The 18196-nt window shown below is 40.4% G+C and overlaps 1 protein-coding gene across 1 annotated transcript; it reads right to left on the reverse strand.

The window, feature by feature from the left end:
• Positions 1 to 266: 266 nt before the first annotated feature.
• Positions 267 to 3775, reverse strand: EVX1 (even-skipped homeobox 1). The gene is made up of 3 exons (XM_044295861.1): positions 3152 to 3775; positions 1183 to 1421; positions 267 to 791 (listed from the first exon to the last, which is right to left on the reverse strand). The coding sequence occupies exons 1-3, from the start codon at positions 3537 to 3539 to the stop codon at positions 267 to 269; spliced, it is 1152 nt and encodes a 383-aa protein (XP_044151796.1). The 5' UTR covers positions 3540 to 3775.
• Positions 3776 to 18196: the final 14421 nt, after the last annotated feature.

Here is an 18196-nt window from a genome sequence, read left to right on the forward strand (position 1 = left end):
TATTCCAGACTGGTAATCCTAATCTACATAGTCCTCCATGTTGTCACTGACACTTTTATACCATAAACAAGGTTGTGACAATGACTAAAAATGGCCATCCTGTCAGGTATAGTCCTTAAATATTTTTTTTTTCATATCTGTAGAGGAAATGTGATGCCCTGATAAGTTCAATAATGTCACCTCCTGAATAGGTGCATTTTAAGACATGGACATGGCCCATTGCCAAGTCAGTTAGGAAAAAGTAGGTGCAGGAGAAGACATCAGTTTTATCTGGTCAGGGGTACTTCTTCCCTCTGGTCTAAAGGAATGGAGGATTTGCTCAAGACTGAGGGTGTGAAAGTGAGAAAGGAATCTGATCTTGAAGACGATGAGCAGTTAAAGTCAGATGCTGCAGACCTTTGCGCCAGCCCATTAGGAGAAGTAGAGTGGCATGCCAGGCAGGAGCAGGGGGTGCCACCAGCAGTCAGTCCATGAGCAGGTGTGGCATATATAGAAGGATGGCGAAATGCACATAAGAGTTCTGGCCTTGGGTAAGGATGAGAGAGGACTCTGAAGGTGTCTAGTGGTCTCAGTGGGGAGCTAAAGGGGGTGGCAGCTGAGGCTGTAGTGGTACCAATACCCATGTGAGAGTAGTAAGGAAGAGGTAGGTGAGATGGAAAAGGATAAGGTAGATTGCCAGTGGCTGCTGCATGGCTCATCATGTAGGTATAAAATGCTGGATCTGCAGGATGAGGCCAGGTCATGGCCAGACGCTGACGTTTGTCCTTCATCCTCCTGTTCTGGAACCAAACCTGAAAACAAACAAGATGGACAAATTTAATATAAAATAAGCATGGAAAGCACTTATACCCAATAAATCAATAGCAAGTATTTCACTTGTTTAGTGCATCTACTCAAGTGACCTATGAAGGTATGGAGCATGGTGAAAATAAATTGAAAGAGGGAACCTATTGGTAATCTGTAGCTTCATAAAACTGGAAGCTCATCACAGAAAGTAGGGATAAGGGGGCAGATAGTTTCCTGAGCTTCCCTAAAGAACACTATACTCATCCCATACCAAGCCTTAAATGTCTGCTTCCAGATAGATTGTAGAAGTGTAGATATATAGATATAGACTTTAGATATGATGCTCTGGAGTGTTCTTAAGCCCTTTATGTTAGTGATGTGATTGCAGATCCATACCTTGATAGTGGTCTCTGGCAGGTTGAGGGCAGCAGCCAGTTCACATCTCCTGGGCCTGGACACATAGTTCTCCCTGTAGAACTCTTTCTCCAGACGTGCTATCTGCTCCCTGGTGAAGGCTGTTCGGTATCTGCGCATCTGGTCCCCAGAACAGGACAACGAGCTCTGAGATCCACCACTTGCCTTTGATGAATCGCTTCCATTCACAGGACTGCCACCCATGGTCTCAGAACACTGACCTGCATACACAGAACACAGTCATGGTCACCCTCCTTATCTAGCCAAGTGTAGTCATTCAAGTCATAAAAGGAAAAGTCAACAGATTCCGTATAGTGTCCAGGTAGTCTAGCACTATGTATACAGATACATACATTAAATACCCAAAGCAATGCGCAAATATTTTAGGAAAAAATAGTAAGAATAGACTAATAAAGCCATTTTAGAGCTGACGCCAATATCTGGTAATCAAACTGGCCATGGAAATTCGACTTGTGCCGGCAGATTGCTAGACAATGACAGGTCTATCTGTCACACCAATCTCTGAGAGCAACCACTGACCATTATTGGTGGTAACCCCTAAATGAGCGTGCATGTTCCAATTTCACAGTCCAGCCAGATATCGCTGTAGTAATCTATGTCCTGGCCAATAAATTAAAGATAATGGAAAAAACATGGGGGTCTTGTAATGAGAAGTGATGTGCATTACATTGGACATTACAGATAATCAGACAAGGATAACATTGGTGTGGGGGATGGCCAAAGAATAGTATTATCTAGTCATAAAAATCAGGAAAAGCTATTACTATTATTATAATTATTTATATTATTATATTTATTAGTAATAGTAGAAGTAGTAGAAATAGGAATATTAATAATAATATGCAAATATCTAGAGTAGAGGTTATTATTAGTAGAAGTAATATTCAAAGGTTGACCTTTCCTTGTGAATATATATATATATATATATATATATATATATATATATACCTACCTCCTGCTCACGTCCACCTGGAGGTATCAGTGGACACATGTATGAGAAGATCTCTGACTGTTCACCTTTCAAATGCAACCTGGGCTTTTGTCAATGCATCTAAGTTTTTATTTAACATAAGGATTTCCGAGCTGGCGCCGACCACCAGTGAAAGTGAGAAGATGTGTGGAGTCTGTGAGGGACATGTAAAGTGCCAGGGCAGCCAGGAGCCTCCAGCCATCCTCTCATTGTCTTTATGGTCACCTACATACAATGTCCCCGACAGGCTTCCTCAGCTCAGTCTTTGATCTTGAGTCAAGAGAAAGGTGTTAAGGTTCCTACAGACACTACTGAGTGTGAGCCAGGTCCCAAATATTGGATTCCTCAGGGCTACATAGTATATAGTATATAATAGTATGTCATATACAACTGAAGCCTGAGGGTCCAAGCACAAGAAAGTAGTGTATGGAAAGGATTGCTAGAGTGCACAGAGGAGTCATAAATACATATATAATAACTAAATATTACATAAAACAATGTGCTGTAAATATCTAAAATAGGAAAAGAATATGTGTGTATATATACATGTGTATGTGTGTGTGTGTGTGTGTGTGTGTGTGTGTATGTATGTATGTATGTGTGTGTGTGTGTGTATGTATGTATATGTGTGTGTGTGTGTGTGTATATATATATATTATACACACATATTCAATGTAGCATTATCTGTGTCAGATAGATAATATTTTGTGCTCAGATAGATAATAGATAGATAGATAGATATAAGATAGATATATAGATTGATAGTAGATAGATAATAGATATAGGTAGAAAGATAGATAATAGATAGATAATAGATAGATGATAGATAGATAGATAGATAGATAGATAGATAGATAGATGATAGGTAGATAGATAGACAGATAGATAGATAGATAGATAGATAGATAGATAGATAGATAGATAGATAGATGATAGATAGATGGATAGATAGATAGCTACCTTTGCTGTGCTGGTACTCCGAGCTGCCTGTGTTGCAGTCCGGGGTGCAGCTCACTTCAATCTCCTCGTAAAAATCCGACTCAGTGTCCGAGCTGCTGTGGTGCCCCTTGGCTGAGAGGGCATCCGGATGGGGTGAGGGGTGCAGGAGCGCTGCTGATGCCCTGCTGTCCGGGTCGCTCCCTGATACCACCTCCACCTCCTCCTCTGCCCGCTCCCTGGATGCCAAGGGGCCAGGCCGAGGGCTCAAGCAGCTTCTAGGAAGCATTTTCTCCTGCGGCTCCTGAATGGGGCTTCCCACTGCGTCCGACAAATTAGCCATTCTCTTGCCAACTAGAGTGCCAAGTTGTCCTCCCTCCAGGAACATGACCATGTCCTTTCTGGCTTCCATGGTGTGTGAGAGTGTGAGCCAGGCAGGACTAGATAGAGAGAGACACAGATGATGACCCTGTGCTGCCTGCACTCTCCTGTGCTGGACTGGCTCTGGGAGGGATCACCATTGCCCTCTTCTTCTAAGCTGTCATCCTTAATGGTGCAATCGTCATTACAGAACCTCTGCTGACGCCACTCATTGATTGCTGCTCCTGCTGCTGCTGCCGGATAAATAGCGACGTCCGCCACCTCCAAGATGAAAGAGAAGCCCGAGTCAATGCTTTATGGACTGACTGATGAACGCGGAGGATGCACAGAGTGTGAACACACGCCTGCATCTGGAGTCCGGCAGCACTCTGCTCTGCCCAGTGCTCCGCTGGGATCAGCCCGCACCCGCTAATTAAGCTTGTACTTTATTTTCTCTTTGTTGCATTATTCATCACAGGATGCAGAAATCTCTACTTTTTTTTATATTTTTAATCTTTAAGTTGAAGAACTGCTGTGAAGTCCTTTCACTTATCATCCATAATTCAGTGCATTACACTAGAGCCTTAGTGACATCACTACTTTGTTTTCTATTGTGGTTACATTTTTGGGGACTTTGTCTTGTTTTGTTCCGCACAGATTTTTCCAACTCTTCATTCTCTCATGTAACGATCTTGTGTTTTATTACAGATTATTGTCTACATGGGATTTTTATCTTTATACAGCCATCTCCTGTCCCCGGCTCTGCAGTACAGCTCAGGTAAAATGGCATTTATGATGCGGTATATAAAGGCTATGCTATGATCCTGTTCTACATGAAGAGACTATGTTCATGTGAATATATGGAAACCTAGAGAGAAAGACAAATAGATAGATAGATAAATAGATAGAGGATAGACAAATCACAAACACACATATCTATCTATCTATCTATCTATCTATCTATCTATCTATCTATCTATCTATCTATCACTCTATCATCTAGTTGTATAAGGTAGAGCTTAAGATGGTCATTGTTCAGATTACACTGCATCTTTACCATCAATCCTATAATCTAATCTGACAAACCATCCATGTATCTGACCTGTCCCGGCCCCACGCAGATACAGATATGGCAGCACCCCAAAGTCCAGTGAAAATGTGTAGCTTTATAGATCCATAAGTATGCATCAATATGGGTGAATAAAGCTACAGTGTGTACACAATCAGATCTATCTATCCATCTATTTGTCTATCTATTATCTATCTGCCTATTTATCTTTATTCTTTCTATCTATCTATCTATCTATCTATCTATCTATCTATCTATCTATCATATGTCTGTCTATCTATCTTTGGTTATTCTGTCTATCTACCTATCTATCTTTATACTATTTATCTATCTTTATACTATCTATTTATCTATCTATCTATCTATCTATCTATCTATCTTTATACTATTTATCTATATTTATACTATCTATTAGCTATCTATCTGCCTATTTATCTTTATTATTTATATTATCTATCTATCTATCTATCTATCTATCTAATATCTATCTATCTATCTATCTATCTATCTATCTATCTAATATCTATCTATCTATCAATCTATCCATCTAATATCTATCTTTAGACTATTTATCTATATTTATACTATATATTAGCTATCTATCTGCCTATTTATCTTTATTATTTCTATCATCTATCTAATATTTATCTATCTATCTATCATATGTCTATCTATCTTTAGTTATTCTATCTATCTACCTATCTTTCTATCTTTATACTATTTATCTATCTTTATACTATCTATTATCTATCTTTATACTATCTATTATCTATCTTTATACTATTTGTCTATCTTTATACTATTATCTATTTATCTATATATATTTATACTATTTATCTTGATTATACTATCTATCTATCTATCTATCTATCTATCTATAGAAAAGTCACTATTGTAAACATCTTTTTAGAGTAGTAAGTATTGTATAATAAACTACTATTTAGAATGGACTTATTTCATAATGTCGCATATTTGACATCACAATTGCTGAGGTTGGGCTTTGTCAGTGCCCTTTTTGTAGTTCTTTATAGACTTTCCAATCGCCTTTAGATTTCCATCATAAAGAGGAGGCAAGTGGTTCTGACAAATCACTAGCAGCAGAAATATGAATGCTGCTTTTCCCAGGGGAACAAGTTATGTATTTTAACCACCTCCAGCTCTGCCATATGGGGAATGAATGGGAAAGACATGGTTTGGATGGGGGTCTTCCATCAAGCCCATAATCATCATCTTGACTTTATACAAAGAGAGTCTCTGGAACATGGGATGAAAACGAATATTTGGTGGCAGAAGCAGTACACAGAACATGTACAGGATCCTGCCAATGAGTGAGGGGATGGGAACTTTACTGTTCCAAATTTCAGGAATACAGCTGCAAAATAAAAGACTTTCTCTGTATTCCCAGTATTGTAGTCCTTGTAGCACCTTACTGGAATAAGACTGGGTGTCTGCTCCTTCTCAGCAGACTCTTGTCTCCTTCCTCTGCAGCCATTCAGGCACAAAAAGCAGGTAATGCCATCTAGCCATGCTTTCCATTGTATTCATTGTGGATCATAGACATATGTTATATAGACACAGATATTGTAAATGATGCTCTGTCACATAGCAGCTGCCGGCTCCATGAATGTAATGCATGGCTGCTTTTAACCTCCTGGGTGCCAGTTCAATGGGTTGCTGACTCAGCTGGCAATCAGGGGGTTAAGCACATGGCTTTTTACAAATACACGGTTTATAAAGAGTATTAAAAGCTAATAATGAATTCTGTTTTACAGGTCCCGTTTTAAGTCCAATGGTTTTACTCTCTCGTTTTAATTATTTTGTTGGTCCCATGTCAATAATTAAGCCATTTCATTGGCATTATACAGCACTTTACATGGGATGTCCTTGCCATAGAAAATGTAAGCTCATCTGTTCAACTTGTGCTCATTTTTTGGTTTTAAATGGCCAATTCCCCTTTTTTAGCCCATCAAGATCTAGCTACATAATTAAGGTTTTTTTTTAGGGGGGGGGGGGGGGGATAATGACCACATGAGAGACAGAGCTACCACTAATTACCAAGAGACAATGGTGACAGGTTATTGGCCACTGACCAGCATAGGGCAGGAGAAAGGGTTTGCATTGAGGATAGAGATATATATATATAGATAATAAATAATAGATAGTTATACCATAGATGAATAGATAATAGAATATGTATATGTGTGTATAATATATATATTCAACATGTATGGCCTGAAAATGGAATAGGACACAACAGAATGTAGATTTTTATAACTAATGCCATATATATATATATATATATATATACATACATATTTTGTGTAATGCCCCAACTATTTGAAAATGCTCAGAATTGTACTAATTGATGCTTGTGATTCCTTGTTCTGATTTTAATTGAATGTCACATTGTCCTGAAGAGAGGGAACCCAGTCTCTATGTCATGGCAGGGGGTTACTTTAGGTAGAATCCCCCTTTAATTTGTGGTCCCTTTTTCATGGATTTGAAGTGGCAAAATATTCAGCTTAGGAACTTAATTACTTGTCATGATTAATATCGCCATAAAGAAAATGCACTTTCCATAGATATCATTAATTTAAATGGACACATAAGAACTGTATCTACACGAGTCACTCTTCCCTGAGTTTTTGCTGAGAGTGAACTATCCAGTGCAACGAAATTAGGAAACGACACAACATAGAACATAGATAGCGCCATAAACTCTCCATGAAACGGGCGGTATCTGGATGTCAGCGCCTGGTTGTCTCCCTGCTAACCACAGGGCTGAGCCCACTACAACTACCAGTGGGTAGTAACCACAGCCCCTGCAACAGTAAAAAACAACCCCAGTGCAAACAAATCTACAGCCATGGAAACATACATAGGATAGCAAATGCAATTATATACCTTAAAAGCTGAGAGTCATTGAGAAGGTTGCAGTCTATAATCATTCTGCAGACGGTTGCACCATATATAATTAGACTGCAGCCTCTTCACAGTAATTTGGGTATTTCAATTGTTCAGTGCAAAGGAAGCAGAAAGTATTGCAATATAAAGTCATTCTGTTTAAAAGGGAACGTGTCACCAGAAAATGACCTATTGTTTAAATTACATTTTAAAATGTAACATTTTTTATTTTTTTGATGATGTTATTTTAAATTTTCTATTTAAATATCTATATTTAAACAAAAAACATAAAATCCTGCAGTTTTCACACTGGTCAATAAGGCCTATTTCACACGACCGTATGGCCTTTTTTTCAGTGTTTTGCGGTCCGTTTTTCACAGATCCTTAGTTCCGTTTTTTGTTTCCGTTGTGTTTCCGTCTCTGATCTGTTTTTCTGTTCCGTTTTTCGGTATGGCATATACAGTATACAGCAATTACATAGAAAAAATTTGGCTGGGCATAACATTTTCAATAGATGGTTCCGCAAAAACAGAACGGATACGGAACGACATACTGATGCATTTGTGTTCAGTTTTTTTTGCGGACCCATTGACTTGAATGAAGCCACGGAACGTGATTTGGGGGCAATAATAGGACATGTTCTATCTATCAACGGAACAGAAAAACGGAAATACGGAAACAAAATGCATACGGAGTACATTCCTTTTTTTTGCGGACTCATTGACTTGAATGGAGCCACGGAACGTGATTTGCAGGCAATAATAGGACATGTTCTATCTTTGAACGGAACAGAAAAATGGAAATACGGAAACGGAATGCATACTGAATACATTCCGTTTTCATTGCGGACCCTTTGAAATGAATAGTTCCGTATACGGACAGAACGCAAAAAAAGGCCTATAAACGGAAAAAAAAAAAACGGTTGTGTGCATGAGGCCTAAGCCTGATAAATGTTCTAGTTTGGTTGCAGCTAAAAATGTATTTTTTTATTATTGTACTCGATAATAGGGTGGTTTTCTGCCTGTATGTAAACATGTCCTTAGGTAAGCTCAGAGAGGACAGAACTTGTTATAAATTGAGTTTTTTTCTGTTGATTGATCTGAATTTCATCCTTTAGTGTAAAAATATGCCACGCAAAAAACACACCAAGGATTTGAAAATCTTTAGCATGGCCTAAAATACACCCTTTCTTGTACAATGTGTGGACTGATGTTTTTTGAAACTCAGCTTCCCTTGCATTATATTGTACATTGCACATTGTTTGTTTCAATAGGTTTGCATTTCACAACCACTTAGGGTGGGTTCACATATGCGTTATATATTTCTTTATGTCGTTCTGTTCTAACAGGGTTATAACGGAATATAACGGAATTTGAGGATGGACTTCAAAACAGAACCCTTTAGAGGCATTCCGTTTTGATCCGTCCTAATACATGTCTGTGGGGACACATAACTGTTCGGTCTTGTTCCGTTATGTAAGACAGAAAAAAAAATCCTTGCATTCTGTCCCTAAATTCCTTTATATTCCGTTATAACCCTGTTAGAACTGTATAACGGAAAATATAGCGCATATGTGCCCCACACGTCCGCAAAATGGATCTGAACATGTTGCGAAATGGATCCGGACCCATTCATTTTCAATGGGGCCGCAAAAGAAAAATCCGCACTTCCGTGCCGCATCCGCACTTCTGTTCCGCAAAAAACAGAACATGTCCTTTTCTTGTCCGCAGACACGGACAAGAAAAGGCATTTCTATCTTAAAGTACCGGCCATGTGAGGTCTGCAAAATGCGGAGCGCACATGGCCGGTGTTTGTGTTTTGCAGGTCTGGAATTTGCTGACCGCAAAACACTTGCGGACATGTGATGGACCCTAAATGGACAGCAAATCCGAATAAGGGCTTGTTCACACGACCGTGGCGTTTTTTGCGGTCCGCAAATTTGTGGAATGGAACAGGAGGCCCATTATAGAAATGCCTATTCTTGTCCGCAAAACGGACAAGAATAGGACAGGACTCGGGGCCATGGGACAGAGCAACGGAACGCAAAATACGTTCGTGTGAACGAGCCCTAAGATTGAGGGTTGTGCATAAGTTAAGAATACAGTTGAAATGTAAACATGAGTAGCAATGGAAATCCCGATCTATTAAATGATGTTCTTTTAGGGACACAGAATTGGGCCAAATATAAGGACCAATCGCTCAACCTACCACCCATATCAGATAAGTGTCTTGTGTATCTGGCCAAAACCTGCAGCGGCAAAACCCTCACCAAATTGTGCAAATTCTGTTTTGGATTTTGGTGCTGAAATGCTGCAGATTTCCCGCTCTGCATTCTAAATAAATTGACATTCTGCAGATTTAAAAGAAATATGTCATCAATATTTTTTTCTGCCAGTTAAAACCAGATAATAACACACATCCTTTTTTCTAATCTGTTCCTATTTTCAGATTACAGATATTTGTATTCTATTTCGAGAACATGATTATGGGGGCGACCATCTTGTCTGAGCTGTTCTTAACTGCATTTAGAAAGTATTAAAGGGGTATTCCCATCTCAGACAATGGGGGCATATCGCTAGGTTATGCCCCCATTGTCTGATAGGTACGGGTCCCACCGCTAGGACCCACACCTACAATGAGAACGGAGCGGGCAAATGAACAGAGGGCGCACTGTGCATGCGCAGCCGCACCCCATTAATATCCATGGCGCTGGCTCGGCTATTTCTGTCTGCCCCATAGAAATGAATGGGATCAGGGGCCGCGCATGTCCAGTGCGCTCTCATTCACTTCTATTGGACAGACCCCGGGGTCCTCCAGCCACAGCTCTCCCCACTTCGTTCTCTGGGACCCTCACCTATCAGACAATGGGGGCATATCCTAGTGATATGTGCCCATCGTCTGAGATTGGAATACCCCTTTAAGAAAATTGCTTTATGGCAGCCACATGGGCCATAGACACAATGTTCTGGGGGGACCTCACTGACTTCTACCAGAGAGTTTTCTCGGCATGCTCTGTGACCTGTGCATGTCATTTTACAAGCAAGGAGTACATGAGCTTTGACAATCACCTATTGTGAATGGTGGATTTTGTGTTATCTGTACACAGAGGTGATATCATTATAGGCAGGATTAGAATGACAGTTAAGCAGATGACTGCAAAAAGTGGCGCCTATTATAAGGTTTAGTGGCCACTGCAAAAACTGCAAGATTTTATGTTTTTTTCTTTTGTTTAAATATAGATATTGACATGGAAAATTAAAAATAACCACCAAACATTATAAATTATAAAAAATATAAATTTTAAAATATGTTTAACATAAAATAATAGGTTATTTTCTGCTGACACATTCCCTTTAAAATCCATACTGCTTGTCACGTTCACATATGCGTTTTTCATTCCGGTTTTCAGATCCGGCAGAGGTTCTCAAAACCTGAGGAAAATGCTTTGGTTCTCTTGCGGTTTTATTAAATCAAAAGTGAACAAACCAGCACTAACAATATTGTAAATCAATGGGTGCCGGATCCGTTTTTTTTTCCAGTCTGAGAAAAATGGACCTGGCATCATTGACTTATCGTTTTTAGTGCCGGACCTGGCTTGTTCAGTTTTGCAGACAAAAAATCTACAGTTTGCTGCGGTTTTATGTCCAGTCACAGAACGCAGCAAACCGGAGCGGAATGTATTCTGATGCCTTCCATTCCTTTTTGTCCCCATTGACAATAACTGGGGACAAAACTGAAGGGTTTTCCTCCTTTTTTAGATCCTCTGCTAGATCTCAAAACTGGAAAGGAAATCGCATATGAAAGTAGCCTAATGTGTGTTTTACGGTTCAGATACACAACATAGCATGTGGATGAGATTTTTTTTGTTTTATTCACTTTGATGCTACTATAAGGGGACGACCACATGGCGGGTCGTGATGCGGTTTGGAACTGCAGCATCTCCTTTCCCAATAGAAGTCAATGAGGAAATCGGTTTCTGAGGCAGACCTGGCACTTTCCAAGCCGTGGTGATTGTACCGCACCAATGCTGACTGCGTTGGCTATACAGTTAATCAGGTGTATGTTTGATGTATTTGAAGTTAATCAGAATGATAAATAACCATGAATATTCATAACTGTTAAAACAACAGTCGTGGACAAAAAAAACCTCTAAAAGCCTGATTATATATGTGGTAACCACATGCTGTATGTCGGATGCGTTCCCTATCCCCATCAAGACCGCATTGTGTGGTCATACCCTAAATGTTGTGGATCTTCCTCACATAAATCTACTTTGGAAAATCTTTTGTGGCCATATGCTTAAAGTGCCGCCACTCACCTTGAGTGATCGCCTAAAATTCTTGTTTGCCAGCAGCATGTCACCCTTCATAAACAGGGGATGAGCTGCCAACAATTAGCAAGGTGAGTGGGGGGACAAACAATCTAAATAATGATTGTTCATCCCCTTTAACTTTGGATTAGGCCATGTGACAGGCCCTTTTATGAAGCACCAATTGCTTCTGTTTAAATTCTTTCTTTATTAAAATTTTGCAAGTTCAAAAAAGCAACATTATTCTTTACAACGAAAGAAATAATAAAAAAATAAAATAAAAATTGATTGATATACATAGCATTAAATGTCATGTCATGTATTATAATGAGATTATACATAAATAAAAGTATTAATGATAATAATCTAACTTTCAAAAGTTGTTGAACTTATATCATAACAATTGTCGCTGGGATGACAAGTAATCATACAGAAAATTAGGACCGAAGTCTTTATTGATAGCACCAATTGCTTCTGACTGGCCTGGCGTCTGCTGGTGTGAGGAGACCCTTAGGCTCCATTCTCACGTCCGCAATTTCGTTCCGCATTTTGCGGAACGGAATTGCGGACCCATTCATTTCTATGGGGCAGCACATCGTGGGTCCACACTTCTGTTCCGCAAAAAATTGCAATTGCGGACAAGAACAGGCATATTCTATTAGTGCCGGCAATGTGCGGTCCGCAAAATGCGGAACACACATTGCCGCTGTCTGTGTTTTGCGGATCCGCAAAACACAGTGCGGACGTGTGAATGGAGCCTTATGCTGTAGGTATCTGTACAGATTCAACAGTAGATACATGGCAGTAACTGTATGTGGCATCACCCATGCTGACTCATTTGCTAAATAAGTGGGTTTACGGGGCTGCCACACTGAGGGGGAGATTTATCAAAACTGCTGTAAAGGAACACTGGCTCAGTTTCCCTTAGCAACCAATCAGATTCCACCTTTCATTTTAAAGAGCTCCTGTGGAAAAGGAAAGGATTAATCTGATTGGTTGACACTTTTCTCTGGCTCTATGCCACATATTGGTTGGCTTACTTAGAGATAGAAATTTATGCCAGAATTGTGGTGCCATTTTCGGTGCAATCATCACATCTTAGACCACGCCTCTTTCCAGCAAAGCACATCCCCTTTCAACTAAGCCCCACCCTTTTTTCTAGCGAGTCAGGAAAAAATAAATAGCAGCTGTGGTTTGCCAAATTGCGTCAATCTTTGCCACTTTTTAGACAGATTCTAGGTGCAGACACTTTAGTATATCTGGGCCATGGCATTTTTGTTTGTTTAAAATCTGTTTTTATTAATAAGAACAACATTTAGTACAAGAAAACAATTGCTTAACAATTACTAAAGGACTCGCTTGCAAATAAAATTACAGAAAGGCAATATAATACCGGTAAACATTACGTAACAACCATATTATTACAGCTAATATTAAGATTTCAGGTCATCTGTACGTAATCAGTTATTCTTGAGTAAAGTGAGTCTGGAAAAAGCAGTAATTACAGTACAATATAGTATCAGTCAAGAACAAAGAACAGAAAACAAAAAGGCTCTAAATGAGTCCAACTAGCCGTTTTAATGGACCAATCCAGAGAAGGAGGGGAGTTGGAAGAAGGGAGGAGAATGGGAGAAGGAAAGTGGAAAGAGGTTTAATATTTCAATGATATGTGATTACTACACTTAGAATGAGTTTCGAGAGGAGTTGCATCTGGGAATCATTACCAATACCAAGGAAAGGGTTATGACCTTTTACTGATATAATCTAGCCATGGAGTCCACATCTGTAGGAATTTTGGTCTGCTACGGGATTCCCAACTTGCTAGTTCTTCAAACCTAAAGATTTGGTGAACTTTATCAATCCATTGAACTAGAGTCGGTGGAGAAGTCGACCTCCAATGCAGGGGGACAAGCAACTTGGCTGCTGTGATCAAGGATGTAGCAAGATCATGTTTGGAGGGCCGCACTACAACTTCCACATCTGACCAAAATTTTTGGAGTGTTCCACAATCCCAGAATATATGAGTAGTGATGGACGAACATCTGCCGGGGCGGTTCACGAACGCAATTGCGCGAACACGATCAAATGTTCATGAACCGCAAGTTCGTGGCGGGTCCCATTCATTTTAATGGCAGACGAACCTAAAAAACCTTCAGCTCATATTCGCAGCCAAGAAATAATTACTAGAAGTGCACAAATAGTCCCACAACATGGACAGTGACATACTAGATGTATTAGTCAAATTTGCGATCTCCATTTATAATTTTTTTCAATGCAAAATATCGGCAATATAATTTTCGCATACACGCATGCGCAAATGCACTATAAAGAAAGTATATTGGTATATAACACCCCGCTTCAATCAGTTTTTTTGGGGGGTGACTGGTATATCACATCAGTAGAAATTATTTGTTCCAATAGCGCTTGTCCCTCTATATACCTGCAGTGTCGCAGCAGAACCACACACAACTGCCGCACAATACAAATGCACTATAATATACTTTCTAACATAGAAAGTATATTATAACATTGTACACGGAGGGCAATCCATTAGAATATAGATAAAATTTAACCTTTAATAATGTTACTATGAGGGTCCATTCACACGTCCGTAAGTGTTTTGTGGATCCTCAAAACACGGACACCGGCAATGTGTATTCCGCAATTTGCGGACCGCACATCGCCGGCACTAAAATAGTAAATGCCTAATCTTGTCTGCAATTGCGGACAAAAATAGGACATGTTCTATTTTTTTGTGGAAACGGAAGCACAAATGCGGAAGTGTGGATCCGCAAATGCGGATGCGGACAGCACATTCCGGCCCTATTGAAAATTAATAGGTCTGTACTCGTTCCGCAAAATTGCGGAACGGATGCGGACCTATTTGGCGGACGTGTGAATGGAAAAGATATCCCTCAAAATGAAAACAAATAAAATTATTAAAGTTAAGCAAAAAGCATAGATGTGGTAGGCAATAACAAGTGCTCGGCGGCACTAAATCAGGTGCTCGGCAGCACTAAATCAGAAACCATATGTCCTACCACAACCCAGGGGGGTTCCAGTGCACATCCATGATTCCCGGAGGGAAAGCAAAAAAACATCTATCCCTGGGCTAGATGATGATGTGGTATTGAAGGATAGGTTGGGCAAAGAACTGTCCCTGATATTGCCCTACAGGGGGGTGCTATTCTGGCCCTGATAGCCTAACCACAGACCACCTGCCCAGATAAGAGCGACCCCGTCCGGAACCTTACCCTATATAAAAACGGCCCTAGCAAGCCCCTAGCCCCTAGGCCCCTGACTTCCAGGTGATCACTATATAGATCTATGTGTTTTTGACTTATTATGAAAGTATATTATAAGCATATCGCACCCCTCTGTGTATTACACCTATCGATAGTACACCTATACCAGTGCTTAAAATGACTTTTGCGGCCCCATTAGCTAACGTTTGGTGTCCCTAACAGCCTGTCCCTGCTCCACAAAGCAACCTCTCCCTACACTGGCAAAACACTGAATGTAAAATGGCAGCCAGATCAGGTTTATTTATAAGGTAGGGGGTATGTCCATGTGCTGAAACGTCTCAATTGGCTGTCCTGTACCACCTGAAGGATGTGTCATGGGTCAAAGTTCTTCACAATGTAAAAAAATATGGCGGGTGTGAATATCTCCATATGTTCGCATGTTCGGCGAATCGTGAACACGCAAAGTTCACCGCGAAACAACCACCGGGCGAACTGCAAGGCCATCTCTATATATGAGTCCCCTTCTCTTCACCACATCTCCAACATCTGAAGATACACCAATTTGATATAGATAGTCAGGCGTTCTGTACCAGCGGGTGACTAATTTAAGTGTGTTATCCTGGATTTCAATGCATCTAGAGAACCCGTGGGAATGTCGGAGAATGGTAGTAATTTCATCCTAGGCAAATGTGCAGCCAAGTTCCTTCTCCCATAGCACTATCAAAGCAGGTTTTGGAGGAGCGCATTCTTTGATGATAGTCGTATAAATCTTAGAGAGGATTTTGGGAATAGTGGAATCAAGGAGTTTAACATTTTCTAGCCAGGTTGGGTAGATTTTATATATTTGTTATATATTTTTAGATTTGATCCGGCGAATTGTTCAATAGATGTTGAACACTTGTAGGTTGGATAATGTCGGAACAGGATGTTGTGAGATCAAAGTTAACAAAGCCTCATCAGTAGAAGTTTTAACTGCCTCTGCAATCCTTATGTCGGGGAGTGAGTCCCACCATGTGGGTATGTTCTTATTTGCAATGATAGAAGGTAGAGTGCATAGAGGTACGGAAGTAGCTGTTTGAGCCACAGCCAGACTCTGTCTAGGCGACAACACCTCTCTCTCTACTGTATCTCTAAATTTGGATTATTCAATTTAGGATTAGCCAATAGAATCCAACACGATAGATAGGTAGATTGATAATATGGCAAATCAGGCGATGCAATTCCCCCATTAGTTGATTTATGTGTGAGACTCAAGTGAGGCAACCTTGCTCTTTTGTTGTTCCATAAGAATCTTATGAATAACATATGAACTTTCGAGAAGAACGAAACTGGGACATCTATAGGTAACACTTGTAACATATATAGTAGTTGGGGAAGCATAAATGTGGAGAGAATGTTTTTCCTCCTGAACCAGGAGACGTATGGGATTTTCCATTTTTGAAGTAATTTACTTATTTTCTGGAGTAGAGGAGGGTAATTGATCCGGAATAGAGAAGATAGGTCTGTGGTAGGCGTACCCCCATGTATTTGATAGAATCTGAATGCCAATGGAACGGGGAGTTTTCTCTGACCAGGGCCAGCTGGGAGCTCAACAGGGTAACATTCAAAGCCTCTGACTTATCAAAATTAATTTAAAAATTGGACACCATCCCATAGTCAGCAAATGTCTGCAAAATAATTGGAAAAGCTTCCAGTGGGTTTGTAATGATTAGCAATAAATCATCAGCAAATGCAGTAGTTTTGTGCGAGAAGGTGCACACCCCAAGACTTTGGATCTGATCATTTTGACGGATTTTCAGAAGTAGCATCTCCAGGCACAAAACCAATGAACAAGTTGATAGAGGGCAACCCTGCCGTTTGCCCTTTCTGATGGTAAAGTGGTCCGACAGGGTATCATTTATCTGTAATCTGGCTGTGGGAGAGGAATAAAGGGAAAAGATAGCCTCAATGAATGGGTCAGGGAATTGAAAGGCTTGTAGTGTACAGGATATCTCATGAACTCCCAGCGACCCTGTGAAAAACCTTCTCTGCGTCTGTACCCAACAGAACTAATGGTATTTTCTTTTGCTTGGCATAGTATGCTACATGTAGTACTCTAAAAACATAGTGTTTTCCCTCTCTGCCACGAACAAACTCCACCTGTTCCTCACCAATAATTCTAGGTAGGAGGGATGAAATTCTATGTGCTAAGATCTTTGCCCACCATTTAAGGTCCGTGTTAAGCAGTGAGATTGGGCGGTAACTACCACAGTGTTCAGGATCTTTGCCCTTTTGTGCTTCAAGTGATTGAGGAGGGAGTTTCGAACCATTTAATAGGGAGTTGCACATAGCAACAAAGTTTGGTAGTAAGGTTTTCTGAAATGTTTTATAGTATATTATGGGTAGGCCATCTGGGCCCGGCTTTTCCCTAAGGGGATTGTTCCAAGCACTATCTTAGCCTCCTCTTCTGTAACCGGGGTGACCAGCTGCGCTTCCCATTGAATTGGGTGAGAAATGGAAGGATCAGCATTCGTCTGGAAATAAAATTCCAGTTTTTGAATCAGGGATTGAAGATGGGAAGGAGTGTCTAAAATAGTGGTGTTGAATATCTATGTCCAAGCCTTGGGGGATAGTCCAGGAATTCTGAGTTTTAGGGAAATGTGGGCGTGATCAGAGATTGTTATCTGGGCTATTTTGGTCGAGATAATGTTGGGGATGGAATGAATAGGAATAAATATATAATTCAAGGGGTGATAAGTTCCATGTGTGTTGGAATAAAAATGTTGTCCACTTCTGGGGACTCCGGTATATCTGCAAAATGGTCAGAGAGGAGAAACAGATGGAAGAGAGGGAAAGAAGGGGGCGGGGAAAAGAGAGGAGGAAAGTCGACTGTCTCTCTGCTTCAAGTCGGGGCAGGGGTAGATATTGTCGGAGATCTTCTTTGCCCTTTGTCCTTCCCAACTGTAGTCCAGTTTTGTAACTGAGGTAACTTCGGAATGTCAGTTGGGTGGGATAGTGGTAGCCAGGAGGGGATGTTCATGAGCGGAATATCCAGCTTTTCCCATGCTTGTTCCAGGTCCTCTGGATAGCGTATAGTGGTCTGGCGACTTCTCTTCATGATGGCCAGCCCAAATGGATAAAGGAAGCGTATAGGTATGCGTTGCTATCTTAAGGCTTCTGTGAGGGGCTTCAGAATTCGCCTT

The sequence above is a fragment of the Bufo gargarizans genome, chromosome 5, assembly GCF_014858855.1.
Source record: "Bufo gargarizans isolate SCDJY-AF-19 chromosome 5, ASM1485885v1, whole genome shotgun sequence".
In the NCBI taxonomy this organism is placed as follows: domain Eukaryota; kingdom Metazoa; phylum Chordata; class Amphibia; order Anura; family Bufonidae; genus Bufo; species Bufo gargarizans.

What these genes read in the sequence shown, in the direction of transcription:
- EVX1 (XM_044295861.1), bottom strand. Translation starts at nt 3,539, where the DNA reads ATGGAAGCCAGAAAGGACATGGTCATGTTCCTGGAGGGAGGACAACTT. An exon ending in GGAGTACCAGCACAGCAAAG is followed by an intron (nt 1,422 to 3,151) that starts GTAGCTATCTAT and finishes CTGTGTATGCAG; the next exon opens with GTCAGTGTTCTGAGACCATG. An exon ending in TGCCAGAGACCACTATCAAG is followed by an intron (nt 792 to 1,182) that starts GTATGGATCTGC and finishes GTTTGTTTTCAG; the next exon opens with GTTTGGTTCCAGAACAGGAG.